We start from the raw sequence: 23,286 nt of genomic DNA, 5'->3' as shown, positions 1-23,286 counted from the left end.
AAAAATATAAACACATTGTTTATTTTTTTCTCATTTTCTGTATAATTTAAAATTAATGTAGGTACTTTTTTCGAAAAAAAAATGGCGAAAAAACGACTTTTTTATTTTTTTTAAGTTTGAATGCACATAACTTTTGACTCAGTATATATTTTTTAACAATTCTTTCTTAAGATTATTAATAAATTTGTTGTTAATTCAAAAAAAGATACTTCAAGAAAATCGGGGAATTGGATCCGTTATTAGCAAAATGGCAGACCAAGGTAGGCAAAAAAAAATAAAATTTTACTTTTCAAATGCGAATAACTCGTAAACTATAAGAGATAATATATGGCAATGTTTTTTGTAGATCTCGTCTAGTACATTCCATATATATAAAAATCTTTCAAATCGGATCACAAACAAAAATTTGGCATAATTTTTAATTTTTGATATATCCGAGGTGCCCCACTTTGGGGCATTGTGGCTCGGCCCCCCTTGGTTGTTTAAGCCCAAATTAAAAACTTAAACTTATCGACACCTCCTCTATAGCCATGGGATTATTAAAATCGGGCTATTCGTTTAGAAGTTACAGATTTATTTCCACTTTTTTTTCAGATCCCCCACTGTGCATTGGGCGCCATAAAATTATGTAACGAAAATGCCAAAACTTATGTTTCTTTGCTCGACTTTGCTCAGGGAAATAGGGTGGTTCTTGTTTGGCCGTTACAGTCATTTAAAAAAAAGAAAGATAGAGGAGGATGAAAGAAAATAGGTTTTACTTTATCTTTACCTGGCTTTGCTAATTTTCGTCAATAACAAAAATATTAATTTAAAATTTCATTTTTAGTAACATTACTTTAATGTAATCGATATTATTGATAAATTTAAATATTTAAAATAAAAATGTATTTTCATAAAATTATTATGTTTAAGATAAATAATACTAATAAAATTTCAAACTTACTTGAAATGAAGTGATCACTGCATTTACGTAGATTGTAGGTATCGTAGATTAAATTAATTTAGAATAATTATATAAAATTAGATTGTTAAGATATAATAATGTACATATTAGGGAGGTTCATTAGTGAATATATATAATAGCAAATACAATAGCAAAAAATATTTATATATTAGGGTAATTTCAAATGTTAGGTACAATTTAATTGATTTGTTATGTTAGTTATTAAGATCAAAATTAATAAATTACATATTAAATTAACTCAAATGCAAAAGTTAGAATATATTTTAAGTTTAGTGTTGAAATTTATGATTTTTTTTAAAATTAATAATACTACACAGAAAAAATTATGACTAAAATATTTTCAAACAAATGCATGTTTGAAATCAGATTTGTATTTTAGTATTTATTTTATTTGGTTTCATAAATATTTTAGTTGGTTTTAAATTTGATGGTTAACAATGCTAACAACTTTTTTTAATAATGAGAAACGTCTATTTGTTTTGTAAATATTTTAACATAATGTACTTAAAATCAAGCACGTTTTCATTTTGTGATACATTTTTATAATATTCAAAATAATAGACAACACTTGTACATAACAAAATATTTTCTTTATTAAAATTTTGTTTGAATTTTTTTATAAACTCAAACAATTTTTTAAATTATTGAAAAAATGTTTGTTTACTTTGAAACAAAAACAAATTTATAGTGAATTTTGACAAACAGCTGTAAAATAAAAATAAATTATACATATATTTTGAAAAAAAATATTTACATATGTACACAATTTTTAAGTTTTGGTCGTCATGAAACAGACTAGGAGTTCAAGGGCTCAATAACTCCTCACGTTTCAAGATTGGTAAGTATGTATGAACTTAAAATTCTTTATTATATCATTGTTAAACATTCCGGTATAATTGCAGACGTTGTTAGCTTCCTATGACAGAAATTTGGGAGAATACGACATAATTGGTAAGACGATTGATTTTCATTAAGATGAATGTGAAAACTGGTTTATCTTCCCACAGGTGAACAATATCCATATAACTTGGATTCCCGTTTGCTGGATAGTCCGTAAGTGGGAGAAACTAGTTCATATTTTATATGACAGTATTTTCTATAGAAAATATTGTGTATAACAGTATTTTCTTTAGAAACTATTATATATAACAGTATTTTCTTTAGAAAATATTGTATATAACAGTATTTTCTTTAGAAAATATTGTGTATAACAGTATTTTTATATAGAAAATATTGTCTATAGCTGTATTTTATTTAGAAAATATTGTGTATAATAGTATTTTCTTTAGAAAATATTGTGTATAAAGTATTTTCTTTATAAACTATTGTGTATAAAGTATTTTCTTTATAAACTATTGTGTATAACAGTGTTTTTCTATAGAAAATATTGTGTATAACAGTATTTTATATAGAAAATATTGTTTATAATATTATATTATAATATATAATTAAAATATTTATTGATTTTGAATTTAAATGTTATTAATATTTTAATTGATTTAATAAAAAATATTGTTTGAATATCTAGTCAAAACCAATTATTTGTTTCTATGGTTTTATTAAAAATATTGTTTGATTTTATGTGGAATTTCATATAAATGTTTCATTGATAGTTAAAATATTTTAATAAGAAAAAAAAAATTTTTTTTTCAATAAAATATTTACAAATTTTGTTGTTTGATTTTGTGATTTTTGTGATAGGTCCCATCTCAATAAAATATTCAATTGACTTTATGAATTTTGTGATTGGATTTGAATTTTTGTTTTTTCTGTGTATTTAGCTCAAAATTAGTTAAGTTAGTTTAGTTTTAAAGTTGTTTAGATTCAAAAACTTATATTTTCTTGTATTTTAATAACCAATATGAATAGTTTTCTGACTAAATTAGTTAGTTTGAAAACAAATACTGTTAATATGAGTTAGATAACGTTTAGTTAAAGTTTCAGGTCAAAATTGTTCTATATATTTGAACTTGAAGGATTTGTTGATTTGCAAATTCTTAAGTATTTGTAGATGAAGTAAACTTGCACTTGGATCACAAATAAAGATATTAATTGATGAATTACAAGTTAAAATTGATATTAGTATTTCCTGCCTCAAATTTGTTTCCTTGGAAGTGTGCACAGGAGCAACTACCATTTACAATAAAAACACAAATTTAATATAATATGAATTTTCAATATTAAAAAAAATCACTATATTTACTTCCTCATGCAACACTTCAAAATTTAAGATAAATATCTTCTTGGATGGATTGTTTAGAGGGGGGTTAATTTTAAAAACTCGAAAACCATGATGAAAATTTGTTCCTCCTCTGCCAGGGATCGAACCTGGGGTGCCTGGTTTTGTAGGCAAGCACTTTAACCACTACACCATGCCGCCACCTTACTTAGGGAGAGCTTAAGAAAATCCGTACTTACACTACTATTGACACCGCTCCGGATTGATTAAAGTACGGATTACTCAATTTTTTTTATGAGTGTACTTAATGTGTGATCTTTGCAAAGATTATCTTGAAGCTACTACGGTCTGCCTTGAAGATTTTCATCGAAACTTAATGATTTCATCGATATACTCACCCCCTAGATTTTCAATTACAGAAAGTCAATACAATAGATTTTTTAAGTCACCAGGTCCCCGTTTCCTGTCTGCTGGCGATTATAATGATAAGCACAAATATCTACAAAATCTGAACGCAACCCCGCAATCGGATTACTAAGGGGAACCTGTTTGTTAATCATTCAATTGGCTTATTGGCAGAAACTCCACGTTTAGTCTAGATTGTAAACTTCTAATTTATAACATGATCATAAAATCGATATGGTGTTATGCCATAACAGTTATGGAGCACGGCCTCAGTCAAATGTTGAAAAGATTTAAATACACCAAAACAAGTTTCTAAGCATGATCACAGTTGGTATATAAAGAACACGAATATACTAAAAGATCTAAACGTGCCCCTTATAAAAACGAAAAATGTAGAAAAATATTTGAAAAAATTTGAAATTTACCCAAACCCATTGGCCATATCAAAAATTTATTAAATGTATCGAAAACATTCTTAATTGTTTTCATAGCTATTCCGATTTATAAGAGATATCGTTATCGAAAGATTTTTTAACTCAACATACACAGTTACCGCTCCTTATAGTCATTTCCTAGCTGTGACCCAAAATATTTAAATTGTAGTCAGCTAAGTGATCATACATTAGTGACAATTACTGTCTATAAGGGAAACATTTACTACTTGCTTAAGTGCTGGGTTATTGAGAGATCAAAATTATGGTTGAATGCTACTTTACTCACGATCAAAATATTGACGATTTTAAAAGACAAGTCGCAAAGACTAGCCTTTTATTATAATTAATATATCCATCGTTTTCTCAGAAAAACAATTATAATTTTAACTTTAGCTATTTAATTCGTGGCATTTTTTGGACATTGCAAAGTGGTCCAAATGTTCAATCTAGCCGGAAAAAAGTAATTTTTTTAAATGTATCAAAAGCAAATTTTTTGTAATTTGTTGACAAGTGTCCATAGTACATAACGGCATATTTTTTTTCTTTAAATAGTTACACTAGCATTGGTACATTGCTTCAAAAACAAGTAATGGCTACTTTGCACAGTGGTTTAGAAACTTTTTTTTTTGGAAATAATTCGGTATCTCGGGAACTATTGGAGATATTATTACAAAATTTCACATGGTTAGAGCTGAGGTGTTTTTGAGTTGAATTACATTTGTTCAGCTTCCTAGGGGTAATACGGGCCAGTTTGTGCCCCCTCAAAGTTGGTCACCTCGGGTCTCAAAATTTTTAAAAAAATCCCCAAAAATTCATTTATGATCCGAATGAGCTGAAATTTAAAATATAAATAGTCCTTGAGAAGATCTACAAAAAATACGCTTACATGTGTAGGTTATCTCCTCAGTTGAAGAGATATTTAGGTTTATTTATTTTTTTTTTTTAATTTTGCTCGATTTTTTTTTGTTTTTTAGATATGGCGGCCCTACGGAGGGTCGAATTTTTTTTTCAAAATATCAGCTATATTGGCAATAAAATTCTAAATAAAATAAAAAAAACTTGGTAACAGTTATATCGTCCGTGTAAAAAGTTACACGCATCCAAAGTTGGAACATGTAAAATGGGCCTAATTTTTTACGATTTTTCCTAAAAAAGTCCCTATATTTTTTCTTTTGTAGAAACAAGTTTTCTTTGGGACTATATACAATTTTTATATGTTCCGGAAAGAAAACTTAATGCAAAAGCATGTAAAGTAAAATTGGGCTCACTTAAGCGGACACAGTATCCCCCAGACCTATCCAAACTTGGACAATTTTAAAAAAAATATTTAGGTTTCAGTAAAAAATTCTAAAAAGGCAAAGCACCGATCCTCGAAAAAGTTCCGTATTTGTATAACCCTATATGTTCTTTAAATACTTAGAAAGTTGTTTTACTATCACACGGTAAATAGCGTCACAGTAGGTACTTTTCTAAAAAAACTCAGTTTTTGGAACACATTTTCCCCGTTTTAGGAATTTCGGTATTTGAAAATAAAAAATGTCAAAAATTATAATGTCATTAATTTAAGGACATTTGGATCTAAATTAGTTCCCAATTTTGTTATGATATCTCTAACCGTTAAAATTTTACATTAAATCAAATTTTATATTTTTATTCGTGGAAAATCACCATATGAAAGTTTTTTTAGTTTTTAAGGTAAATGAAGTCCCAAAATTTTATAAAATTATTTAATTTTACTAAAATATCAATCCTCAGGTCATAATGTTTTCAACAGTATCAAATACTTATATAAAAAGCCTTTATTTACTCCTCAGAAGTTCCACAAACCTTGCCCGCTTTGACAAATTTGTACGTTTTTTCATATAATGCGTGCAAAAATCTGTTACACTAAAATTTCTGTTAAGTCAGTATGTGTTTGAATTCAAAATTTACATTTGATATGTTAATAACATTTTGTACGCATTATATGAAAAAATGTACAAATTTGTCAAAGCGGACAATTTTTGTAGATCTTCTCAAGGACTATTTATATTTTAAATTTCAGCTCATTCGTATCACAAATGAATTTTTGGGGATTTTTTTAAAAATTTTGATACCCGAGGTGACCAAATTTGAGGGGGCACAAACTGGCCCGTATTACCCCTAGGAAGCTGAACAAATGTAATTCAACTCAAAAACACCTCAGCTCTAACCATGTGAAATTTTGTAATAATATCTCCAATAGTTCCCGAGATACCGAATTATTTCCAAAAAAAAAGTTTCTAAACCACTGTGCTTTGTTGAAAAATTAATATCACAAGCGACATTTAACAGTGCAAGTGAAATTGTGGTCAAAAAATAATAAGAACAATTAAAAAAAAATTTGTTGGTGTAATTAATATAACAAAGGTAAGAGTTTAGAAAAAAAATGCAATTATGTTCAATGTCCAAATTCTATTAGAATTTCAAATGGTAATTTAACAGAGTTAAGCTTTAGTTTTTATGTTGTGGTCTTCTTTATATATGTAGCTTCTTAATGTGTAAAGAATTAGCTGCCACTTTTTGCCTCAACGATTTTTATTTCGTTTAGAGTTTAAGATGTCAATTACAAGGAAGGAGCTGTATTTTTATTTTTAAGGTTGGCGTGGCATTTCGCCAACCATACAGAAAAACGGTGTGAAAATTTCAGGAAAATCGGTCCAGCAGTTTCGCCGTTTATAGGCTTCAAACAAACCCACAAAGATCAAATATACATACAAAAACACACATTCATTCCCAAAAAAAAAATTTTTTTTTTCTCAGATTGTTTATATTGATGAAGTATATAAACGTACAAAGTTTTATGTCCATACGGCTTTTCAAAAGACTTTTCCGACTAGATTGAGCATTTGGACCACTGGGCATTGCGCATTGCGCAATTCATAATTCATTATTTTATGTTTCTGCAGAAAAATATATTTGGTAAATTGTTGTCGTTACCAATTAAAACACAACATTCCCCCGGCCGGAGGGAGTTCACCTGAACCTTAGAGGTAGCGTGACCCGTCTACCACTTGTAGTCGTTTGGGGCTGTAGCATTTCAGGTGACGAGTTGACAGCAGGGCTAGGATATGTTGAAGCAAAACTAGAGTTGAGATCATTTTCAGGAACTTGTTGATTAGTTGAACTATTAGGTAAGGTTGTAGCAATATCAGGTGTGTTGTGTTGGGAAACTGAGGTAGGTAACTCATTGAGATCAGAATTTGACACAAAAGCAGGTTTCAAACGATCAATACTGACGTTGCCATGACGACCTCGTATTGAAATTGTAAAATATTTGTCGAATTTTTTAATCACCAAATATGGACCATCATACGGGTGTGTAAGTGAAGGTCTGATTGAATCGTTCCGGACGAATACGTGTGAAGATGCTTGAAGATTCTTCGAGATGAATGTTTGAGGTAAAGAATGATGAACTGTATCAGTTGGTCTTAGCTTTTGCATTGTTGTTCGAAATTCGGTGACAAAATCGCTGGTGCTATTCGTTGTTGTTTGTTGAAAAAATTCTCCAGGAATTGTTAGGGTTGAACCATAAACTAATTCGGCTGGCGACGCATTAATGTCGGGTTTAAAAGCAACTCGCAATCCAAGTAAAATTGTTGGTAAATGGTGTACCCATTTTGCTGGATTATGACACAAGATTGCTGCTTTAAATGTTCGGTGCCACCTCTCAATAATCCCATTCGATTGTGGATGGTAAGGAGTGGTACGTAAATGCGTAGCACCAATTGTTCTGACCAATTCTGCAAAAACTGACGATTCGAATTGACGTCCACGATCCGATGTTATTCGTGACGGTACGCCAAACCTAGAAATCCATTGAGACAAAAGAGCTTTAACGATGGTATCCGCTGACATGTCAGGGATAGGAACGGCTTCCGGCCATCTTGTAAAACGGTATATCATGGTAAGACAGTATCGTTGTCCCTCACATAATGGAAACGGACCAACGATGTCGATGTTAATATGCTCAAAGCGCTCTTTTGGAGGATCGTATTTGAAGGTAGTAGATCGGGTGTGTCGTTGAATTTTAGACCTTTGGCACTGTAAACAATTTCGAACAAAAATTGCGGCATCTTTTCGCATTCCGGGCCAACAAAATCTGACGGTGAGCAGCTTTATGGTAGCTCGAACGCCTGGATGCGACAAATTATGAATTGTTGAAAGGATTTGTTTTCGAAAATCTTTCGGAATATAGGGACGAACTCGTGTCGTCGTTGTATCACAAACCAGTTGGTCGTTGCATCCTGTGATTGAAAAATATTTTAATTTCAGTGAATTCATTTGCATACCTGAATTTTGAAGGAATTGTTGAAGCTCTTCATCATTTTGTTGTGCTGCTGCTATGCGAGAGTAGTCTACAACGGTGTTGATCGATACGAGAAAGTGCATCGGCTGTTGCGTCGAATTCTTTTTTCGCAGCGGCTAGCTTTTCTGGCGAAAGACGTCGAGGACGACAGAAAACAGGCTGGCCAGTCGTTTCGATTCGATGGGAAATCGTTGATTTTGTCGTTGAACCATATGGCGAAAGTCGGGTGACGTCAGCAAAATTTTTCAAAATGTCGGCGAAAGGTTCTGTCGAATCGAATGTTCTGATTACAGCTGCGGCCGAAAATGTTGATGACGTAAGCTGGGATATAAGACCAGTGATGTTGTCGATAAGACGGTTGCGTCGTAAATCGATAAGCAAATCGTAAAATTTTATAAAATCGGAGCCGATGATCGGTGACGTCACGTCTGCTATCACAAATGACCAGTGGAAATCACGGCGCAGGCCAAGGTCAAGTTTTATACGCTTCTCCCCTATTACCTTAATGGGTGAACCATTTGCGGCGTACAGCATGACGGCAGTAGGACGGACATAAAAAGACTCCGAAGTCAGTGGCAAGACGGAAACGTCGGCGTCGCTGTCTACCAAAAAAAATTTATTTGTATACTTATCTCTAACTTGCAAGCGAAAAATTTGGCATCGGGTGGAGGAATCTTCGCAGGAATCCTTCACCTGCCCATCAAGTCACTGGCTGGACGATGAAGTGTCAGAAGCAACCACGTGGACGTGACGCTTCTTATGGCTACAGGGGCTTCGACATTTGTTTGCGTTGCGACCATATTTTTTGTGGTACCAGCATTCGTCACCTGTTGCGTTGCTGGAGTAGGCAGGGCGAGATTGCGAACTATTGCGTGTCGTCGTTGGTCTACGTGAGCGTGAACGTGAACGTGAGCGCGATGAAAGCTGGTCGAATTTTTTGCCTAATTCGATCACGGCAGCTCAAAGCTCGTTAAATTCGTTTGACGACTTTGCTTGTACTCGATTTACCTGGTTAAGTGCAATTGCATCAATAATGGAGTCGGCAATTTTCGTAAATTCGGCTGGAGTACCAGACGAAGCTTCCACGACAGGTTGGGCGAACTCCGGCAACCGTTTGGTCCATAAACCTTTTAAGGCCGCATCTCCAAGCGTGTTGCCAGCGACACGTTTCATCTCGAAATATAATTCGGATGGTTTTTTGTCACCGAGAGGGAGGTCTGATAAAAGGCGGTTCAGCCGACGCTGTTCACTATCGGCAAAATGTTCGATAATTTTTGCCTTCACGTACTCGTACCTGTCGTTTTGTGGAGGCGTTGCAATTACCTCCGCCAGTTGCGAGATCACATTTGGGTCCAACACTGCAAGTATAGTGGCCGTTTTTTGCTTGTATGCCACAATGCCGTGAACCAAAAATCCATTGTTGTAAACCACGCTTCAATGTTGGTATTCGACATCTGTGGCACAGGCAATCTGGCATACACCACCGAAACATTTCCAATAGGTGATGCTGAAATGCCACTATCCGTGCCGGCTAATGTGGTGGCTGCAGCTGGTGTATCACCGTCTTCCATTTTGTTTTAGTGAACAAAATTTATTAAAAAAGTGTTGCGCAATTTGCCCAAAAAAGATGGCGGCAAGTGACGCCTGTTGATTGCCGAGCAAAATGGCGGAACACCAGCTCGAAATTCCAATTAGCTAAAAAAAATCCTCAATTTGCACGTCTCGGGGTCACCAGTTTGGTAAATTGTTGTCGTTACCAATTAAAAAATAAGTCGATCGTTTAATTTAATAAAAACTTATATTTATTTAATTTAAATACAAAAAGGATTTTAAGACGTGTGTTGTCTTTTGGAGGATAAATTGGAGAAGAAAAAGTAATAATGTAATAATGGTTATTGTTTTAGTTAGTGTTGCTGAAAACACTAACATTGTACCAGCTACCGGTTTGGTACCAACTAGGTACTGGGTAGTAAAACAGTGATGCCACATATATATAAGTGCATATTTTTTTATGTAAGTGCATATTTTTTTAGGCGCATATTTTCCAGTAATAAATACATGAAAATCCGCCCCTAAAAATAAAACATCCATAAACATTAAAGCATTTTATCCTCTTTACATAATTTTGTTAATTTCGCACACATTTTCTCATTTTGTAGCTGAAAATCATAAAAAATAAAACATCTTCAAAGGAAAACATTTTTGAACAACATATAAATGAAATAGAAAAATATTTTACAAGTCAAGAATCATACAAATGGAGGCAAATGGTACTTCTTTCATACCCATATGTCGGAAATTGATTATACATTTTATTTTTAAATCTTACAATTACCTGATATGTTGATAATTCCTTTATAAACGTATTATCGCTCCTGCTCATATAATCAAACAAAACATCTTGTTGGACGTCTCGATTTTTATCAACAAATCCTTCAGCGGTATATATAACGCAGCCAGCGTAATGCTTAATTCCGAATTCGGTTTCCCAATGTCTGCGGTCCATTCCTTTAATGTAATATGGATTGTATTCAAATTCAACATGCATATTGTTGAGATATGCCGTGTCGGAACCTTTCGGCATATGACACTGTTCAGTTAATAATTTAAAAATACATCTTGGCGGCCGCTCTATCAGTTCCAAGCACAAAGAATTATCTGTAAATTCAACATGAGAGTAGACTATTTCCTCCTGTCTGTACTAAAAATAGAAGGATTCGAGATTTACATGTATAATAAAATAAGTATGATAATAAAGTAGCACATACATTTTCTTAAGCTAAATAACTATTTTTTTAATTGTGTGAAAAAAAATATTTCTCCTCTGGGATTTATCAAAAATAGGTTTCGAAATAAATCAGAAAACTCTTGTAACTTGTCTAAGTCAGCTTGAAATATTAACTAAACGAAGCCGATATTTGAAATACCCTAGAGCATATATATATGTGAATTATTTGATTTTTTTTTAAAGTATCGTCTTGTTGCAGATTCGGCCGAATATTCGGTTCAGTCCTGAAAAAAATGTTTAGATCGGACTTTAATGTTTTTCATTATCTTAAAAAAATAATATACTTATTTCACTGGTGTTTACTCACTTTTCACGCCCATAGTAGGGCCCTGATAAATTTTTCATATCGAATTACATAATAAATTTTTTTATAGTTAAAGAATTGTACGTGCGAAACAAATGTCAAAAATGTAATTGTAATGTTTATTTGTATTAAATTTTTCCACTGGCAACATTTCAATATAACAACAAAAAAGAAAAAGCAGAATGTCAAAATGAAGTTCATTGAACTAGGCCGTTTGTGTAGAATCTACGTTGTTTCCTTTTTTATTCAACTTTGATGGAAGTATTTTACTAGATTCTAGCGAGTAACCACCAAATTATGCTTGTTATTTTAGCATCGTCAAATTGTCTTCGACATAAGCACTACGTGCATCTTATTAACCCTTTTAGACATTTTGGACATATTGGACATTTGGATTTTTCCTTTTAAAGTCATATAGCGTTGACGTGAATGGATAGATATGTATAGTTAATAGCTTTATCAAAAGAGTGTTTACTAGATTGTATATATATGTGATTTAAACATCTAATTTTTCATTGGTTTTTGTTAAATTAAGATATTTTCATAATTCAGTGCTAGTTTAAAATGATAATTACATTATTTTAAACTCTAAAAAAACATGTAAGTATTAATTGAGTATTAGTTTAGCTATTTGTGTATTAATTGCAGTAAATTACATTAATTTTTTAAAATTTATTTCTGAGATACATGTCCTTTAAGAAAATTCGTACAATATATTTGACCACACCTGGCAGGCAGGTGTGACGATTTACCTGTAATTTTACTTCATATTCTTAAATTTTCTATCTCAACTAATTCTATTTAATGTCTGAAAGGGTTAAAAAACGCAACATATTCCTTCTACTAGGTAATATTTATTTACAGTAAAAAGAGATATTCGTCTCTAATTTAAACTTGAAATTAGTTTATTTTATTTTTATAACAATTTTGGAAAACTTAGATTGATGCCAAACATTTGGTCCTAGCGAACCGGATTTTTAAACGAGCGCAATAATACAGTCCGCCGGCAATATAATTATTTTTCTTAATATAAAGTACGTAAATATATTTCAATTGTGAGCTAAAGTGAAGTGATTAAAATTAGTTTGGTTTTAACGTGGACAAACACATATTTCATTTGTGCTTTATTTTAAATATTAAACACTTCGATTTTAGAAATATTTGCCCTATTTATTTGATTTGTTTAAAAAATAAATTAAATTGTTTAACCGGATTATAAACTAATGTGATCATTGTCGATATTATTATTATCACATACAAATTATATTTCTTATATTTTTTTGTTGTGCGATTATTTGAGAATTCTGATACAGAGTCTAGTGATGTAGATGTAGCTGTGGCTAAATATCAGGTCACATATAGGCAATTCCATATCATCGTACGTGACCTTTGCACAGTGGTCCAAATGCTCAATCTAGCCGGAAAAAATCTTTTGAAAAGTCGTATCGACATAAAACTTTGTACAAAAATTTCACATTTAAAACACACATGTATATAATTGCATTTTTTTTTTCTAAACTATGTTTTTTTTATGAAAAATTTAAAGAGTGATTTTTACTCTTACCTTTGTTATATTAATTACACCAACAAATTTTTTTTTAATTATTGTTATTATTTTTTGACTTTCGCTTTCCGTTGTGTACTATGGACACTTGTCAACATATTACCATACAAAAAATTTGATTTTCAAACATTTAAAAAAATGGCTTTTTTCGGGCTAGATTGAGCATTTGGACCACTGTGCTTTGTACGCCTATAGAGTGGAACATATTTTGCAAAAATAAGAGTATCTGAAAAATATCGAGCGAATTAAGGGTATATTGTACGTGACATAAAACGGAAGTCATTTTGAGGTACATGTAGAAATATGCAAAAATTTTCGCATATTTCTGTTTTCTTTTAATTTCTTACACTAAACGAAATATTTTTCCTTTACAATCCGTCATATTTAAATAAAAATAATCTTTGGATGATTGTACGTGACATACCGTACGTGACAGATTTGTCTCTTATAATAAAACAATATATATTCTGTAAATATACATATATATTAGGGTATACATTCGACTAATGATCGTTCGATTAATCGAATAATTTCCCACGAATAATTATTCGAAGAATTTAAAAATTACCATTTTCGAATAACGAATAATTCGAACAATTTTATGTAGAATAATCGAATAAAACGAATAAATGTTCATATATAAAATTGCTTAAAATTTTTCATAATTTCAAATTTAAATAAGTAATAATGACTCACAAAAATTGTACTGTTTCTGAAATTCGACAAATAACTAAAGACAAAGGAACTTTCGATCACTGTAGATGAGTGTTCCGATAGCTCCTTCTATAAATATATAAATATTACTGCAAGAAGTTACAATTCTAAAAACAAATCTTTCAAAATGTTTAACTTAGGACTTGAACCAATGAAAATAAAAGGTACGGAATAAAATATTTGTTATTTAGCTGGCGAAATATTAGAAGAATCGCAATTAATAATCAAAATATTAACTTAGATTAAAGTGGAATTGAATGTTGTAACGATTTTTGTTTGGGATTTAAATTTTAAGAATAATTTTATTTCTTGTTACTTTCAAGGGAATAATTCTAATTTTATACTTTTGATTATGTACTGGAAACCCTTACTTTAGTAGCTTACAAATTTGCATCTCATGCTAGAATTTATTATTTTTTTTTACACACTCTGAGTACATACGTATAATTGCTCATTAATTGTGCGTGAGAAGGAGATAATTGCACACAAATATTCCAAATATTTAAAATATTTAATTCCGTTAGATTTGTCTACAAGCTACACATTGCTTTAAATTATTTTCATAAGTTATAAATCGTTTGAATTCCATAAGGTAAAGATCAAATGAAATGCGAAAGATCTACCAACTATAATAAGTGATAAAGTTTTTTTTTTAAGTTAAAAGTATTCTGGTCTAAGAAACTAAGATAACAAAAATAAGGAAAAATTAAACTAAAAAGTGTTTTTTTTGTAGTAAATCCTCGAACAAGAAGGTAAAGAAAGTTTTTTAAAGATCTTGTATTATAGTTTTAATTAAATGAAAAATAATTTTATGTAGGCAGAATATATTGTTCCTAATCACGTGGTGTTGAATTCTACCCAAGCAAGTCAAAAATGGGAGAAAGCCACCAACCAGTTCGTTTTGCCAAACTGTTTAAATTCAGCTCAAAAATAACAAAACCAACACCTAATTAGAAAGATACAAGAATAAGCCTGTGGTCCTAATTTGGTTATATAGCAAGCGCAAACATTCATGGAATAGACAAATTTTGAATCTACCTACTCATTTTGCCCAACGATTCTGCTCATTTTGCTGGCTGTAATAGTCAGAAGACCAATTATTATTAGCAACAGCTCGTGGAGCTCATTACCAAGGACACATTATCCGAGCAAGATTGCTTTAATTCTATGGAGTCAATTAGTTTCATGGGAAACTATATAACTATCTATGAAAGTTTTTGATTTTGCAAAAAAAGTCAAAAATTTTATGTTTTGAGTTACAAAATATTTATTTTGATAGATATCCCACTCGCATCCCACTAAGCGACCAAGTAGGTGTTCAAGGAAAATATCTAAACTTTATTTTAAGAAAAAAAAAAAATAAAAAAAATAGCGTATTTTAAAAAAAAGTCAAAAAAGTTTTTGATTTCGGAAAAAAAATATTAAAAAATTTTTATTTTTTTTTTTAAATATTTTTTTTCGAAAGATCGAAGAAATAGCTATCTATACTATTTGGAACACATTTTGCTAAGAACAATAGGTAATAAGTTACATGGATAAGAAAAAACCCCTGTTTGACCAAATTGTCAAAATTTTACCCCCTATAACTCAGAGAGTTCTCGACCGATGTTGTTGAAAAATTGTGTCTGAGTTACTATCCAATAGAGCTAACCTTGGTGCAAATTTCATCCCGATCGGAAGACATCGATTTCAAAAGTTGGTTCACTTGACATGAAATCCCCCATATATAAAGTAAATTCTATCAACATAATTCTCTAAATATCAACAAAATATAATCTATTAATTAATCTATTCTAATATTAATATATTCTACTTAAATTATAAATATGTAATTTACAAAATCAAAACATGTTCTATATTTTTTTTATTACTAATTAATATTTTATTCGTATGGCTAACCCTATATAAGTACTATTTTTTTTATTCTTTCTTTATTTTTTTTTTAAAGTATCTTAAGTTGAGAGCAATTACTTGTTATTATGATTTTTCTTTAAGCTAGTTTCTTCCAAATCAGTCAGCTTATTACTCTTCATTCCTTGCTGGGCCCATCATTGGAAACACTATTGAATCGAAACAACATCGAAAAAGGTATATTTACTAAATTACAACAACATGATTGTAAGTAAAAAATCATAATAATTACTCTCACTCTTAAATTTTGCTTCATATTATATTTACATTATATTTCATTCCATTTCATTCTAAAATTGTTCAGAGTGCAATGAAATTTTGTTTATTTTTATTGCTTTAATTCTATTTCTTATTTTATTACTTTATAAAATTTCATAAGTAAAACATACGTTTAAAAGAATGAATTCTTAATAACTTTTAAATATGGGAATAAGATTTTTTTTTTTATTGTTTACTTTAAAGAATGAATGTTAAACTAGAATTAAAATCCAGTTTATTTTTATTAATAAAATTTAATTGAATTATTTGAATAATAATAATGATTTGCTAAATTTTTTTTTAATGGGAATGACAAATGATTTCAAATCTATATAGTGTATGATAGTCTAAGCTTTCTTAGGGACATTCGTGGAATATTTAGGGTGTAAAGAATGTCATTGGAGTTTTACGATAGAGTAAAAGGGAGGGAAAAGTGCACCCCTTATGGCTAACATCTTGCCAAACTATTAATTTTTGTTTCTTTATATTATTTAGTTATACTTATTGGCATATAAAGTATAATTATATGTATACGCGGTAAAATTTGGGTTAAGAACCACGCAAACATTTCCTTTAGCTAGTCGGAAATTTACCATCACTTATGCCTCATAACTTTAATTTTAATAGGGATTTTCTGAGACTCTTCTCAAAACAAATTTTGAAGATCTAGCCCCGCGTAACAATGTGATGGATAATGTGATTTTTAAACGGTCGTCGAAAGTGATATTAAGGATGACATTTATAATGATTACATTGAAATATGATCTTAAAATATATTGTTACGTTTTAACCTTTTCAAAACGCTGGTTTATTTCCTTTAAATAAACCGGATACTTTTGATTGCAAATAAAATCCGTTTAGTAGATTGAAAATTGTAACAACTCTTTATTTCTTTAAAATGTACAACAACAGAATTAAATAGCCACTCAATGTTTTTTATACACGTTTATAAATTCTCAGAATTACAGACACAATTTATAATGTACACGAATTTGCTTGAAAAACACAACACACTTTAAGGCACTTAGATGATGTTTATTCGAAAAACTCTCTCACGACTGCAACCTCTGCCACTATTTATAACACTGCATTTCCATCTAGAAAGCTCTTTAACTGTCAAAATTCGAAAATTCTAGATCATACGCCATCTGTGGTGTACTTTCTACAATGTTCTTTAACTGAATATTCGAATACAGCGTTGCCAACTTACGATCCAATCAACTGAAAGCTTTTATTTAACAATGCCCACAGATATGTTACAGTCTGCCATTACTGTTATTTGAAAGCATTATGCTACTTTTAAATCAGCCCTTAAAATAGTTATATTTGAATTCAAGTACAATTTCGTAACACTGCCCCCCGCTTAAGCCTGTTCGTACCGAATAGGCATAGATTCACTTCTCCCATAGGCGGCTAGTCGTTCTAGATGTACGACCTTCATTTTAGATCTCGGGCTCTTTTCTTTCTGTATTCTGTACACCACGTCGTTTAATTTCTTAATCACCCTGTATGGTCCATCCCAATGGGTTTGTAGTTTGGGAGACAGTCCTTTCTTACGTTGTGGGTTATACAGCAGTACAAGTTGGCCTTCATTAAATCCCTCAAAATTCGCTGCTCGATCATATCTGGCTTTCATTTTGTCGCTGGTCATTTTTATTCGTCTGCGTACGAATTCGTGAATTTCGTTAAGGTCACCTTGCTCTTGGGAAGTGTTTTCATTATTTGATGAGGGCTTAATACCGAATTCTAAATCACCAGGCAACTTGAGTTCTGTCCCGCAGACAATTTTTGCAGGTGTTCGAGAGGTCGAGTCATGAACAGCTGACCTGTATGCCAATAGAAATTTTGGTATGTGTTCATCCCAGTCCTTCTGGTGTGCACTGACCACTTTTCTTAAATATTCCTCCAGGGTGCGATTGAATCTTTCGACCATGCCATCAGATTGAGGATGCAGCGGCGTTGTTCAGGTTTTTCTTATTCCGTATAAATCGCACATTTCCTTGAATACGGCGGATTCAAAATTTCTACCCTGATCCGAGTGCAACTCCAGTGGAACACCATAGCGACACACCCAGTTGTTCACAAATACGCTTATAACCGTTTTAGCTTCCTGATTGGGTATTGCATATACCTCTGGCCATTTGCTGAAATAATCCATAACCACTAAAACATAACGGTTTCCAGCATCACTGACAGGGAAAGGGCCTGCTACATCCATTGCAATGCGCTCGAATGGCACACCTGAGTTATACTGCTGAAGTTGTTCACGACTTCTTCTTACTGGGCCCTTCGCTGCTATGCATTGTGGACAATTGGCTACCCAATCGGCTACTGCTTGCTGACAACCCACCCAATAAAAACGTTGTTTTAGCTTCTCTAAGGTTTTTGTCACACCAAGATGACCACCACTGGTACCGTCATGAAACTCTTTCATTACTTCGTTTATTTTAGAGGATGGTACAACAATTAGATTTGTCACTGTCTTACCGTCAGCACTTTCCCATATGCGGTATAAGCAGCCATTTAGCAATTGTAGACTATTCCATAGGGCCCAATATGATTTCATCAGTGAACCTTCGGCCGATATTTCATTGCGGGCTGGCCTTCTGCCTTCTTCTTTTGCCGATATTATTTTTGACAGTATGGGTCATTTCTCTGCGATACAGACCAATCTGCACTGGACTCTATATGCATTAGTCGAACGTCAATGACACATTCCTTTCTCTCGGCTTTTGCGCAATGCTTGCATTCCACGTTGCAAGGCCGTCTTTTGAGCGTGTTCGCATTGTCGTGTTTCAAACCCTTCCGGTGCTCGATGCTAAAGTCATAGCTCTGAAGCCGCTCAATCCAACGAGCCAGTTGCCCTTCAGGTTGTTTAAATTGCAACAACCACCTGAGGGCAGAATGATCGGTTCTCAGTTGGAAGTGCTGACCATACAAATACTTGTGGAAATGCTTCACACACTCTAATACTGCCAGGAGTTCACGTCGCGAAACGCAGTAATTTCTCTCAGGCTTGGAAAGTATTCGGCTGTAGTAGCCTATGACCTTTTCCGTCCCGTTGATCACCTGCGAAAGCACACCGCCTATCCCGTATCCACTCGCATCGCTGTCTAGCACAAACTTCGCCCCTGGGATGGGATATGCCAAAATTGGTGCTGTACACAACAATTCCTTTAACTGAAGGAATGCCTGTTCTTGAGATTCACTCCACAGGAACGCTCGCGACTTCTGCGTTAGCTCATGTAGGCTTGCGACAACACTGGCAAAATTCGGTACAAATCGTCGGTAGTACGTGCAAAGGCCTAGAAAACTGCGCAATTCGTGAAGATTTCTCATACGAGGCCAGTCCTTTACGGCTCGTATTTTATCCTCATCTGCTGATATGCCGTCTGCTGTTACGCGATGCCCTAAATACTTAACTTCTTTCTGGAACAATGCACATTTCTTTACGCTAAGTTTTAGTCCAGCCGCTGCTATTCGTTTAAGGACTTCTTCAAGGTTTTTCAATTGTTCATCGAAAGACTTCCCCATGACAATTATGTCATCGAGGTACACCAAACGAGTTCGGTCGTGAATTTATTGTGTTGTGATATCTTAAACATTTATTTAATTTACACATCTATAAAATTGTGCTCCTGATAATATTTCATACAGATAAGTATTTCCTGAAAAATTCTATATAATTGAATATTCAAGTTGTGCAGTTTTATTTCAAAATAAAGCCTTATTTTGTTTATTTTTACTTATATTTATTGTTTCTAAACAACAACAATAATAAAACATTTCAAGTTTTTATTACTCCATACAATTTGTTCTTGTATTTTCTCATTTACATTGTTTCTTTTTATTTGTCAAATTGACAAAGCTACCAAACCACATAAAGTTGTTCGATTGATTTTGTCCACAACATTGCCAATATGTTCAAATTGGAATATTTAGAACAGAACTTTGGTTTGTGTCTTTACTAACTATTCGCAACATTGCCAATATTCCTTAATCCTATAATCCTGTGGTGTGTGTATTGAATAACATTTGATATGGACTGTATAAATAAAAATTGCAGTATCTCCAGTGATGAACGTATGGTATTCTGTTGGCTGTGTTTGGGAAATTAAAATGAAGTGGACTGAAAGCACGTGATGCAGATGCCTTATCCGATAAAACTAAAAACATTCAATGGACATGTCCAAGCTGCAGAATAATTGGTATCGAATTCTACAATTTCTTTAAAAGTTACAAAGCAGAGTTCGATGGAATTAAGAAGGATTTCTCAGCTTTACAAGGTAAATTGACTAAATATGGTGAACTTTTCTCTAAATTCACAAATTTAGACACTTTTGCTGCCTCACCGAAACCCAAACGTAAAAGAACTGCTAAGTCATCATCAACACCTCCTATGAACTCGAATGTTGTTGCTGCCAATCAGTTTTCTACTACTCAATCTTACACACAAAATCAAACTCCAAATAGTGGTCAAATTCCAATGGCAGTTTCTCCAAATCCAATTGTTGTTACTCCATCCTCAGATATCGCAACTTACGCGAATGTTGTTCTTGATCAGAATACAAACATGGCTCCTGCTAATTTGATAATGGTTCCTCCAAAATCAGTCAATCCTTCTGCTATTGATCAAACTACAAATATTCATCCTCCTGAACTAATACTTACTCCTTTACCGTCTACTTCCTCTAACGTCAGAACAAACTCGAATGTTAATAATCAGTCTATAAATCCATTTGCTGCAGTTGTAACACCCAAGCCTCTAAAAATTATTCCTCCTAGGAAAACTATATTTGCCACACGTTTTGCTCAAGATACATCCGTAAATGATGTGGATTTCCATATTAGGACAAATCTTGGCACGGAATTATACAATGATATCCAAATATATAAGATTAACGCCCGTAATAGAGCATCATTTAAGATTATTGTTCCTGAGAGTATTTTTGACCGATTAGTACATCCAAATTTTTGGCCAAAAAATACAATTGTTCGTCAATTTATTTATCGTGAAGACAACAATGTTACTCTTCCTAAGGCTGCTGATTACAATCCAAAAAACTAATTGAATCGAGTAAACCGTTAAATGCTAAATGTAGACTTGACCAATCTAATCTTACATTAATCTCTATCGGTTATCAGAATGTTCGTGGCATGAATACAAAATTAAAGTCATTTTATCTTCAAAGCTTCGACATTGAACATAACATCATAGTTCTAACTGAAACATGGCTCCGTGATAAACCTGAGAAGAGGATCCACAATTCCGAAATAATGTGCAATAAATTCCAAATTTATAGACGCGATAGAGTTGGTAAGGAAGGCGGCGGAGTTTTGATTGCCGTCTCAACTCTTTTTCCTTCAGAAGAAATAATCCTTAATGATGTCCAAGATATAGAATTCATCGCTACATGTGTCAAAACTAAATTTAGGACTGTATTTATCACATGCTCTTATATTCCTCCTACGTCAAGTATCCACATATATGAACTACACGCTACAGCGATAAAGCTCGTAGTAAAACTATCCAAACCTGATGACATGATTATTGTTCTAGGAGACTTTAATATGCCGAACATAATGTGGTGTAAAACTCCTGATTCTTACTTTTTAAGTCCATCAATAAATTCCGAATCAAATGTAGACCTAATAGATTCCATTGCAGATTTGGCACTTTTTCAAATAAATAGCATACCGAATTCATTAGGAAAACTACTGGATTTAGTGTTTGTAGATCAACCTGATGAATTTAATGTACAACGCATTAATCCTTTATCTACACCAGAAGATGCTTACCACCCTACTCTTGAAATTAGTGCATATTTAAAAACTCAAGTATCGGCAAAACCTGCTCTAAATGATGAAAAGGTCTTTGACTTTAAGAAAGCTGATTACTCCAAATTAAATCACCTACTCTCAACGGAAAATTGGTTCGAAATTAATCCTAATAACAATTTAAGTCCCCATAACATTGATCTAATTCTAAATCAATTTTATGATGGCTTATTTAAATGTTTTAAATCATCTATTCCAATGATGAAGAAAATAATTCCGAATGGTCCTCCTTGGAACACCACGCAGCTTACGAGTTTAAAGAATTTGAAAAATAAACATTATAAAAAATACAGGAAATCTGGTCTATCAACTGATTACGCGAGATACTCAGTATCCAGATCAGCTTACAATTTAGCAAATATCCAATGTTACAATAAATATATTTTTAAAGTAAGGAGAAATTTCAAAAATAATCCTAAATCATTCTATCAGTTCGTCAATTCGAAACGTCGAGTATCTGGATATCCATCTATGATGAAATTTGGTGACATAGAATCTTCAAATGATTCGGAGATTTGTGACATGTTTGCTGACTTCTTTTCCTCTTCGTATTCTAATAAGAGCTTGAATCAATTATCTAATTATCCGTATCCAATATTTGAAACGACTCAAATAAATTGTCCAGCAATACATACATCAACTGTTATGACAGCTATACGGAAATTAAAATTTTCAGATAAATATGGTCCCGATGGTGTCCCGAGTTGTGTTCTTATGAAGTGTTTATATCCGTTTGTATTGCCCTTAACATACTTATTTAACGCATCACTTTCCAATGGTTATTTTCCTGATTTCTGGAAAAAATCATATATTATTCCTTTGTTCAAATCCGGAAGCAGATCCAATATTTATAATTATAGAGGTATAGCTAAATTGAGTGTTATTCCCAAACTTTTTGAGAAAATAGTAACTGAAACATTATCACATCAAGTTGCATCATTTCTATCTCCATTCCAGCACGGATTTCGAAAAGGTTGTTCAGCTACCACTAATTTATTGGAATTTACAACTTCAGTGACAACATCTTTTTATTCCGGCTTACAAACTGACACTATCTATACGGATTTCAGTAAGGCATTCGATAAAGTGAATCATGATCTTCTTCTGTATAAATTAGACAAACTTGGACTTTCACCTGTATTTCTCAAATGGATTTCCACATATTTGAAAACCAGACATCAATGTGTATTGTTCAGAGACTATAAATCAAAAAATATTCCAGTTATATCTGGTGTTCCTCAAGGTAGTCATTTGGGTCCAGTATTATTTCTAATATTCATTAATGATCTACCATCCTGTATTAAGAATTCCAAAATGTTAATTTATGCCGATGACGTTAAGCTCTTCCTTAGCTTAAATCAATCTAACCAATGTTCCTTACTTCAAGCTGATCTGGATAATTTCAACCAATGGTGTAATAAGAATTTAATGGATCTGAATTTTAAAAAATGTAAACAAATGACATTCTACAGACGAAGTCCAGTAATCTGTAGATACTCGATCAATGATCATCAACTTGATAAAGTTGAGATATTCCTTGATCTTGGCGTATTACTTGATAATAAATTATGTTTTAACTCTCACATTTCACAAACTATTA

At 32.3% G+C, this 23,286-nt stretch overlaps 1 protein-coding gene across 1 annotated transcript in view; it reads right to left on the bottom strand.

Annotated features, from left to right (window-relative positions):
• LOC135949979 (myosin-I heavy chain-like) overlaps positions 1-23,286 on the bottom strand; it is a 361,957-nt gene that overhangs the window by 111,813 nt on the left and 226,858 nt on the right. Inside the window, exon 8 of the mRNA XM_065499455.1 lies at positions 10,645-11,010. Within this exon, the coding sequence (XP_065355527.1) occupies positions 10,645-11,010 (366 nt within the window). The remainder of the gene's footprint in view (positions 1-10,644; positions 11,011-23,286) is intronic.

The sequence above is a fragment of the Calliphora vicina genome, chromosome 1, assembly GCF_958450345.1.
Source record: "Calliphora vicina chromosome 1, idCalVici1.1, whole genome shotgun sequence".
Lineage (NCBI taxonomy): Eukaryota > Metazoa > Arthropoda > Insecta > Diptera > Calliphoridae > Calliphora > Calliphora vicina.
Note: the sequence above shows the minus strand (reverse complement) of the source record. Positions and strands in the feature narration are given on the sequence as shown.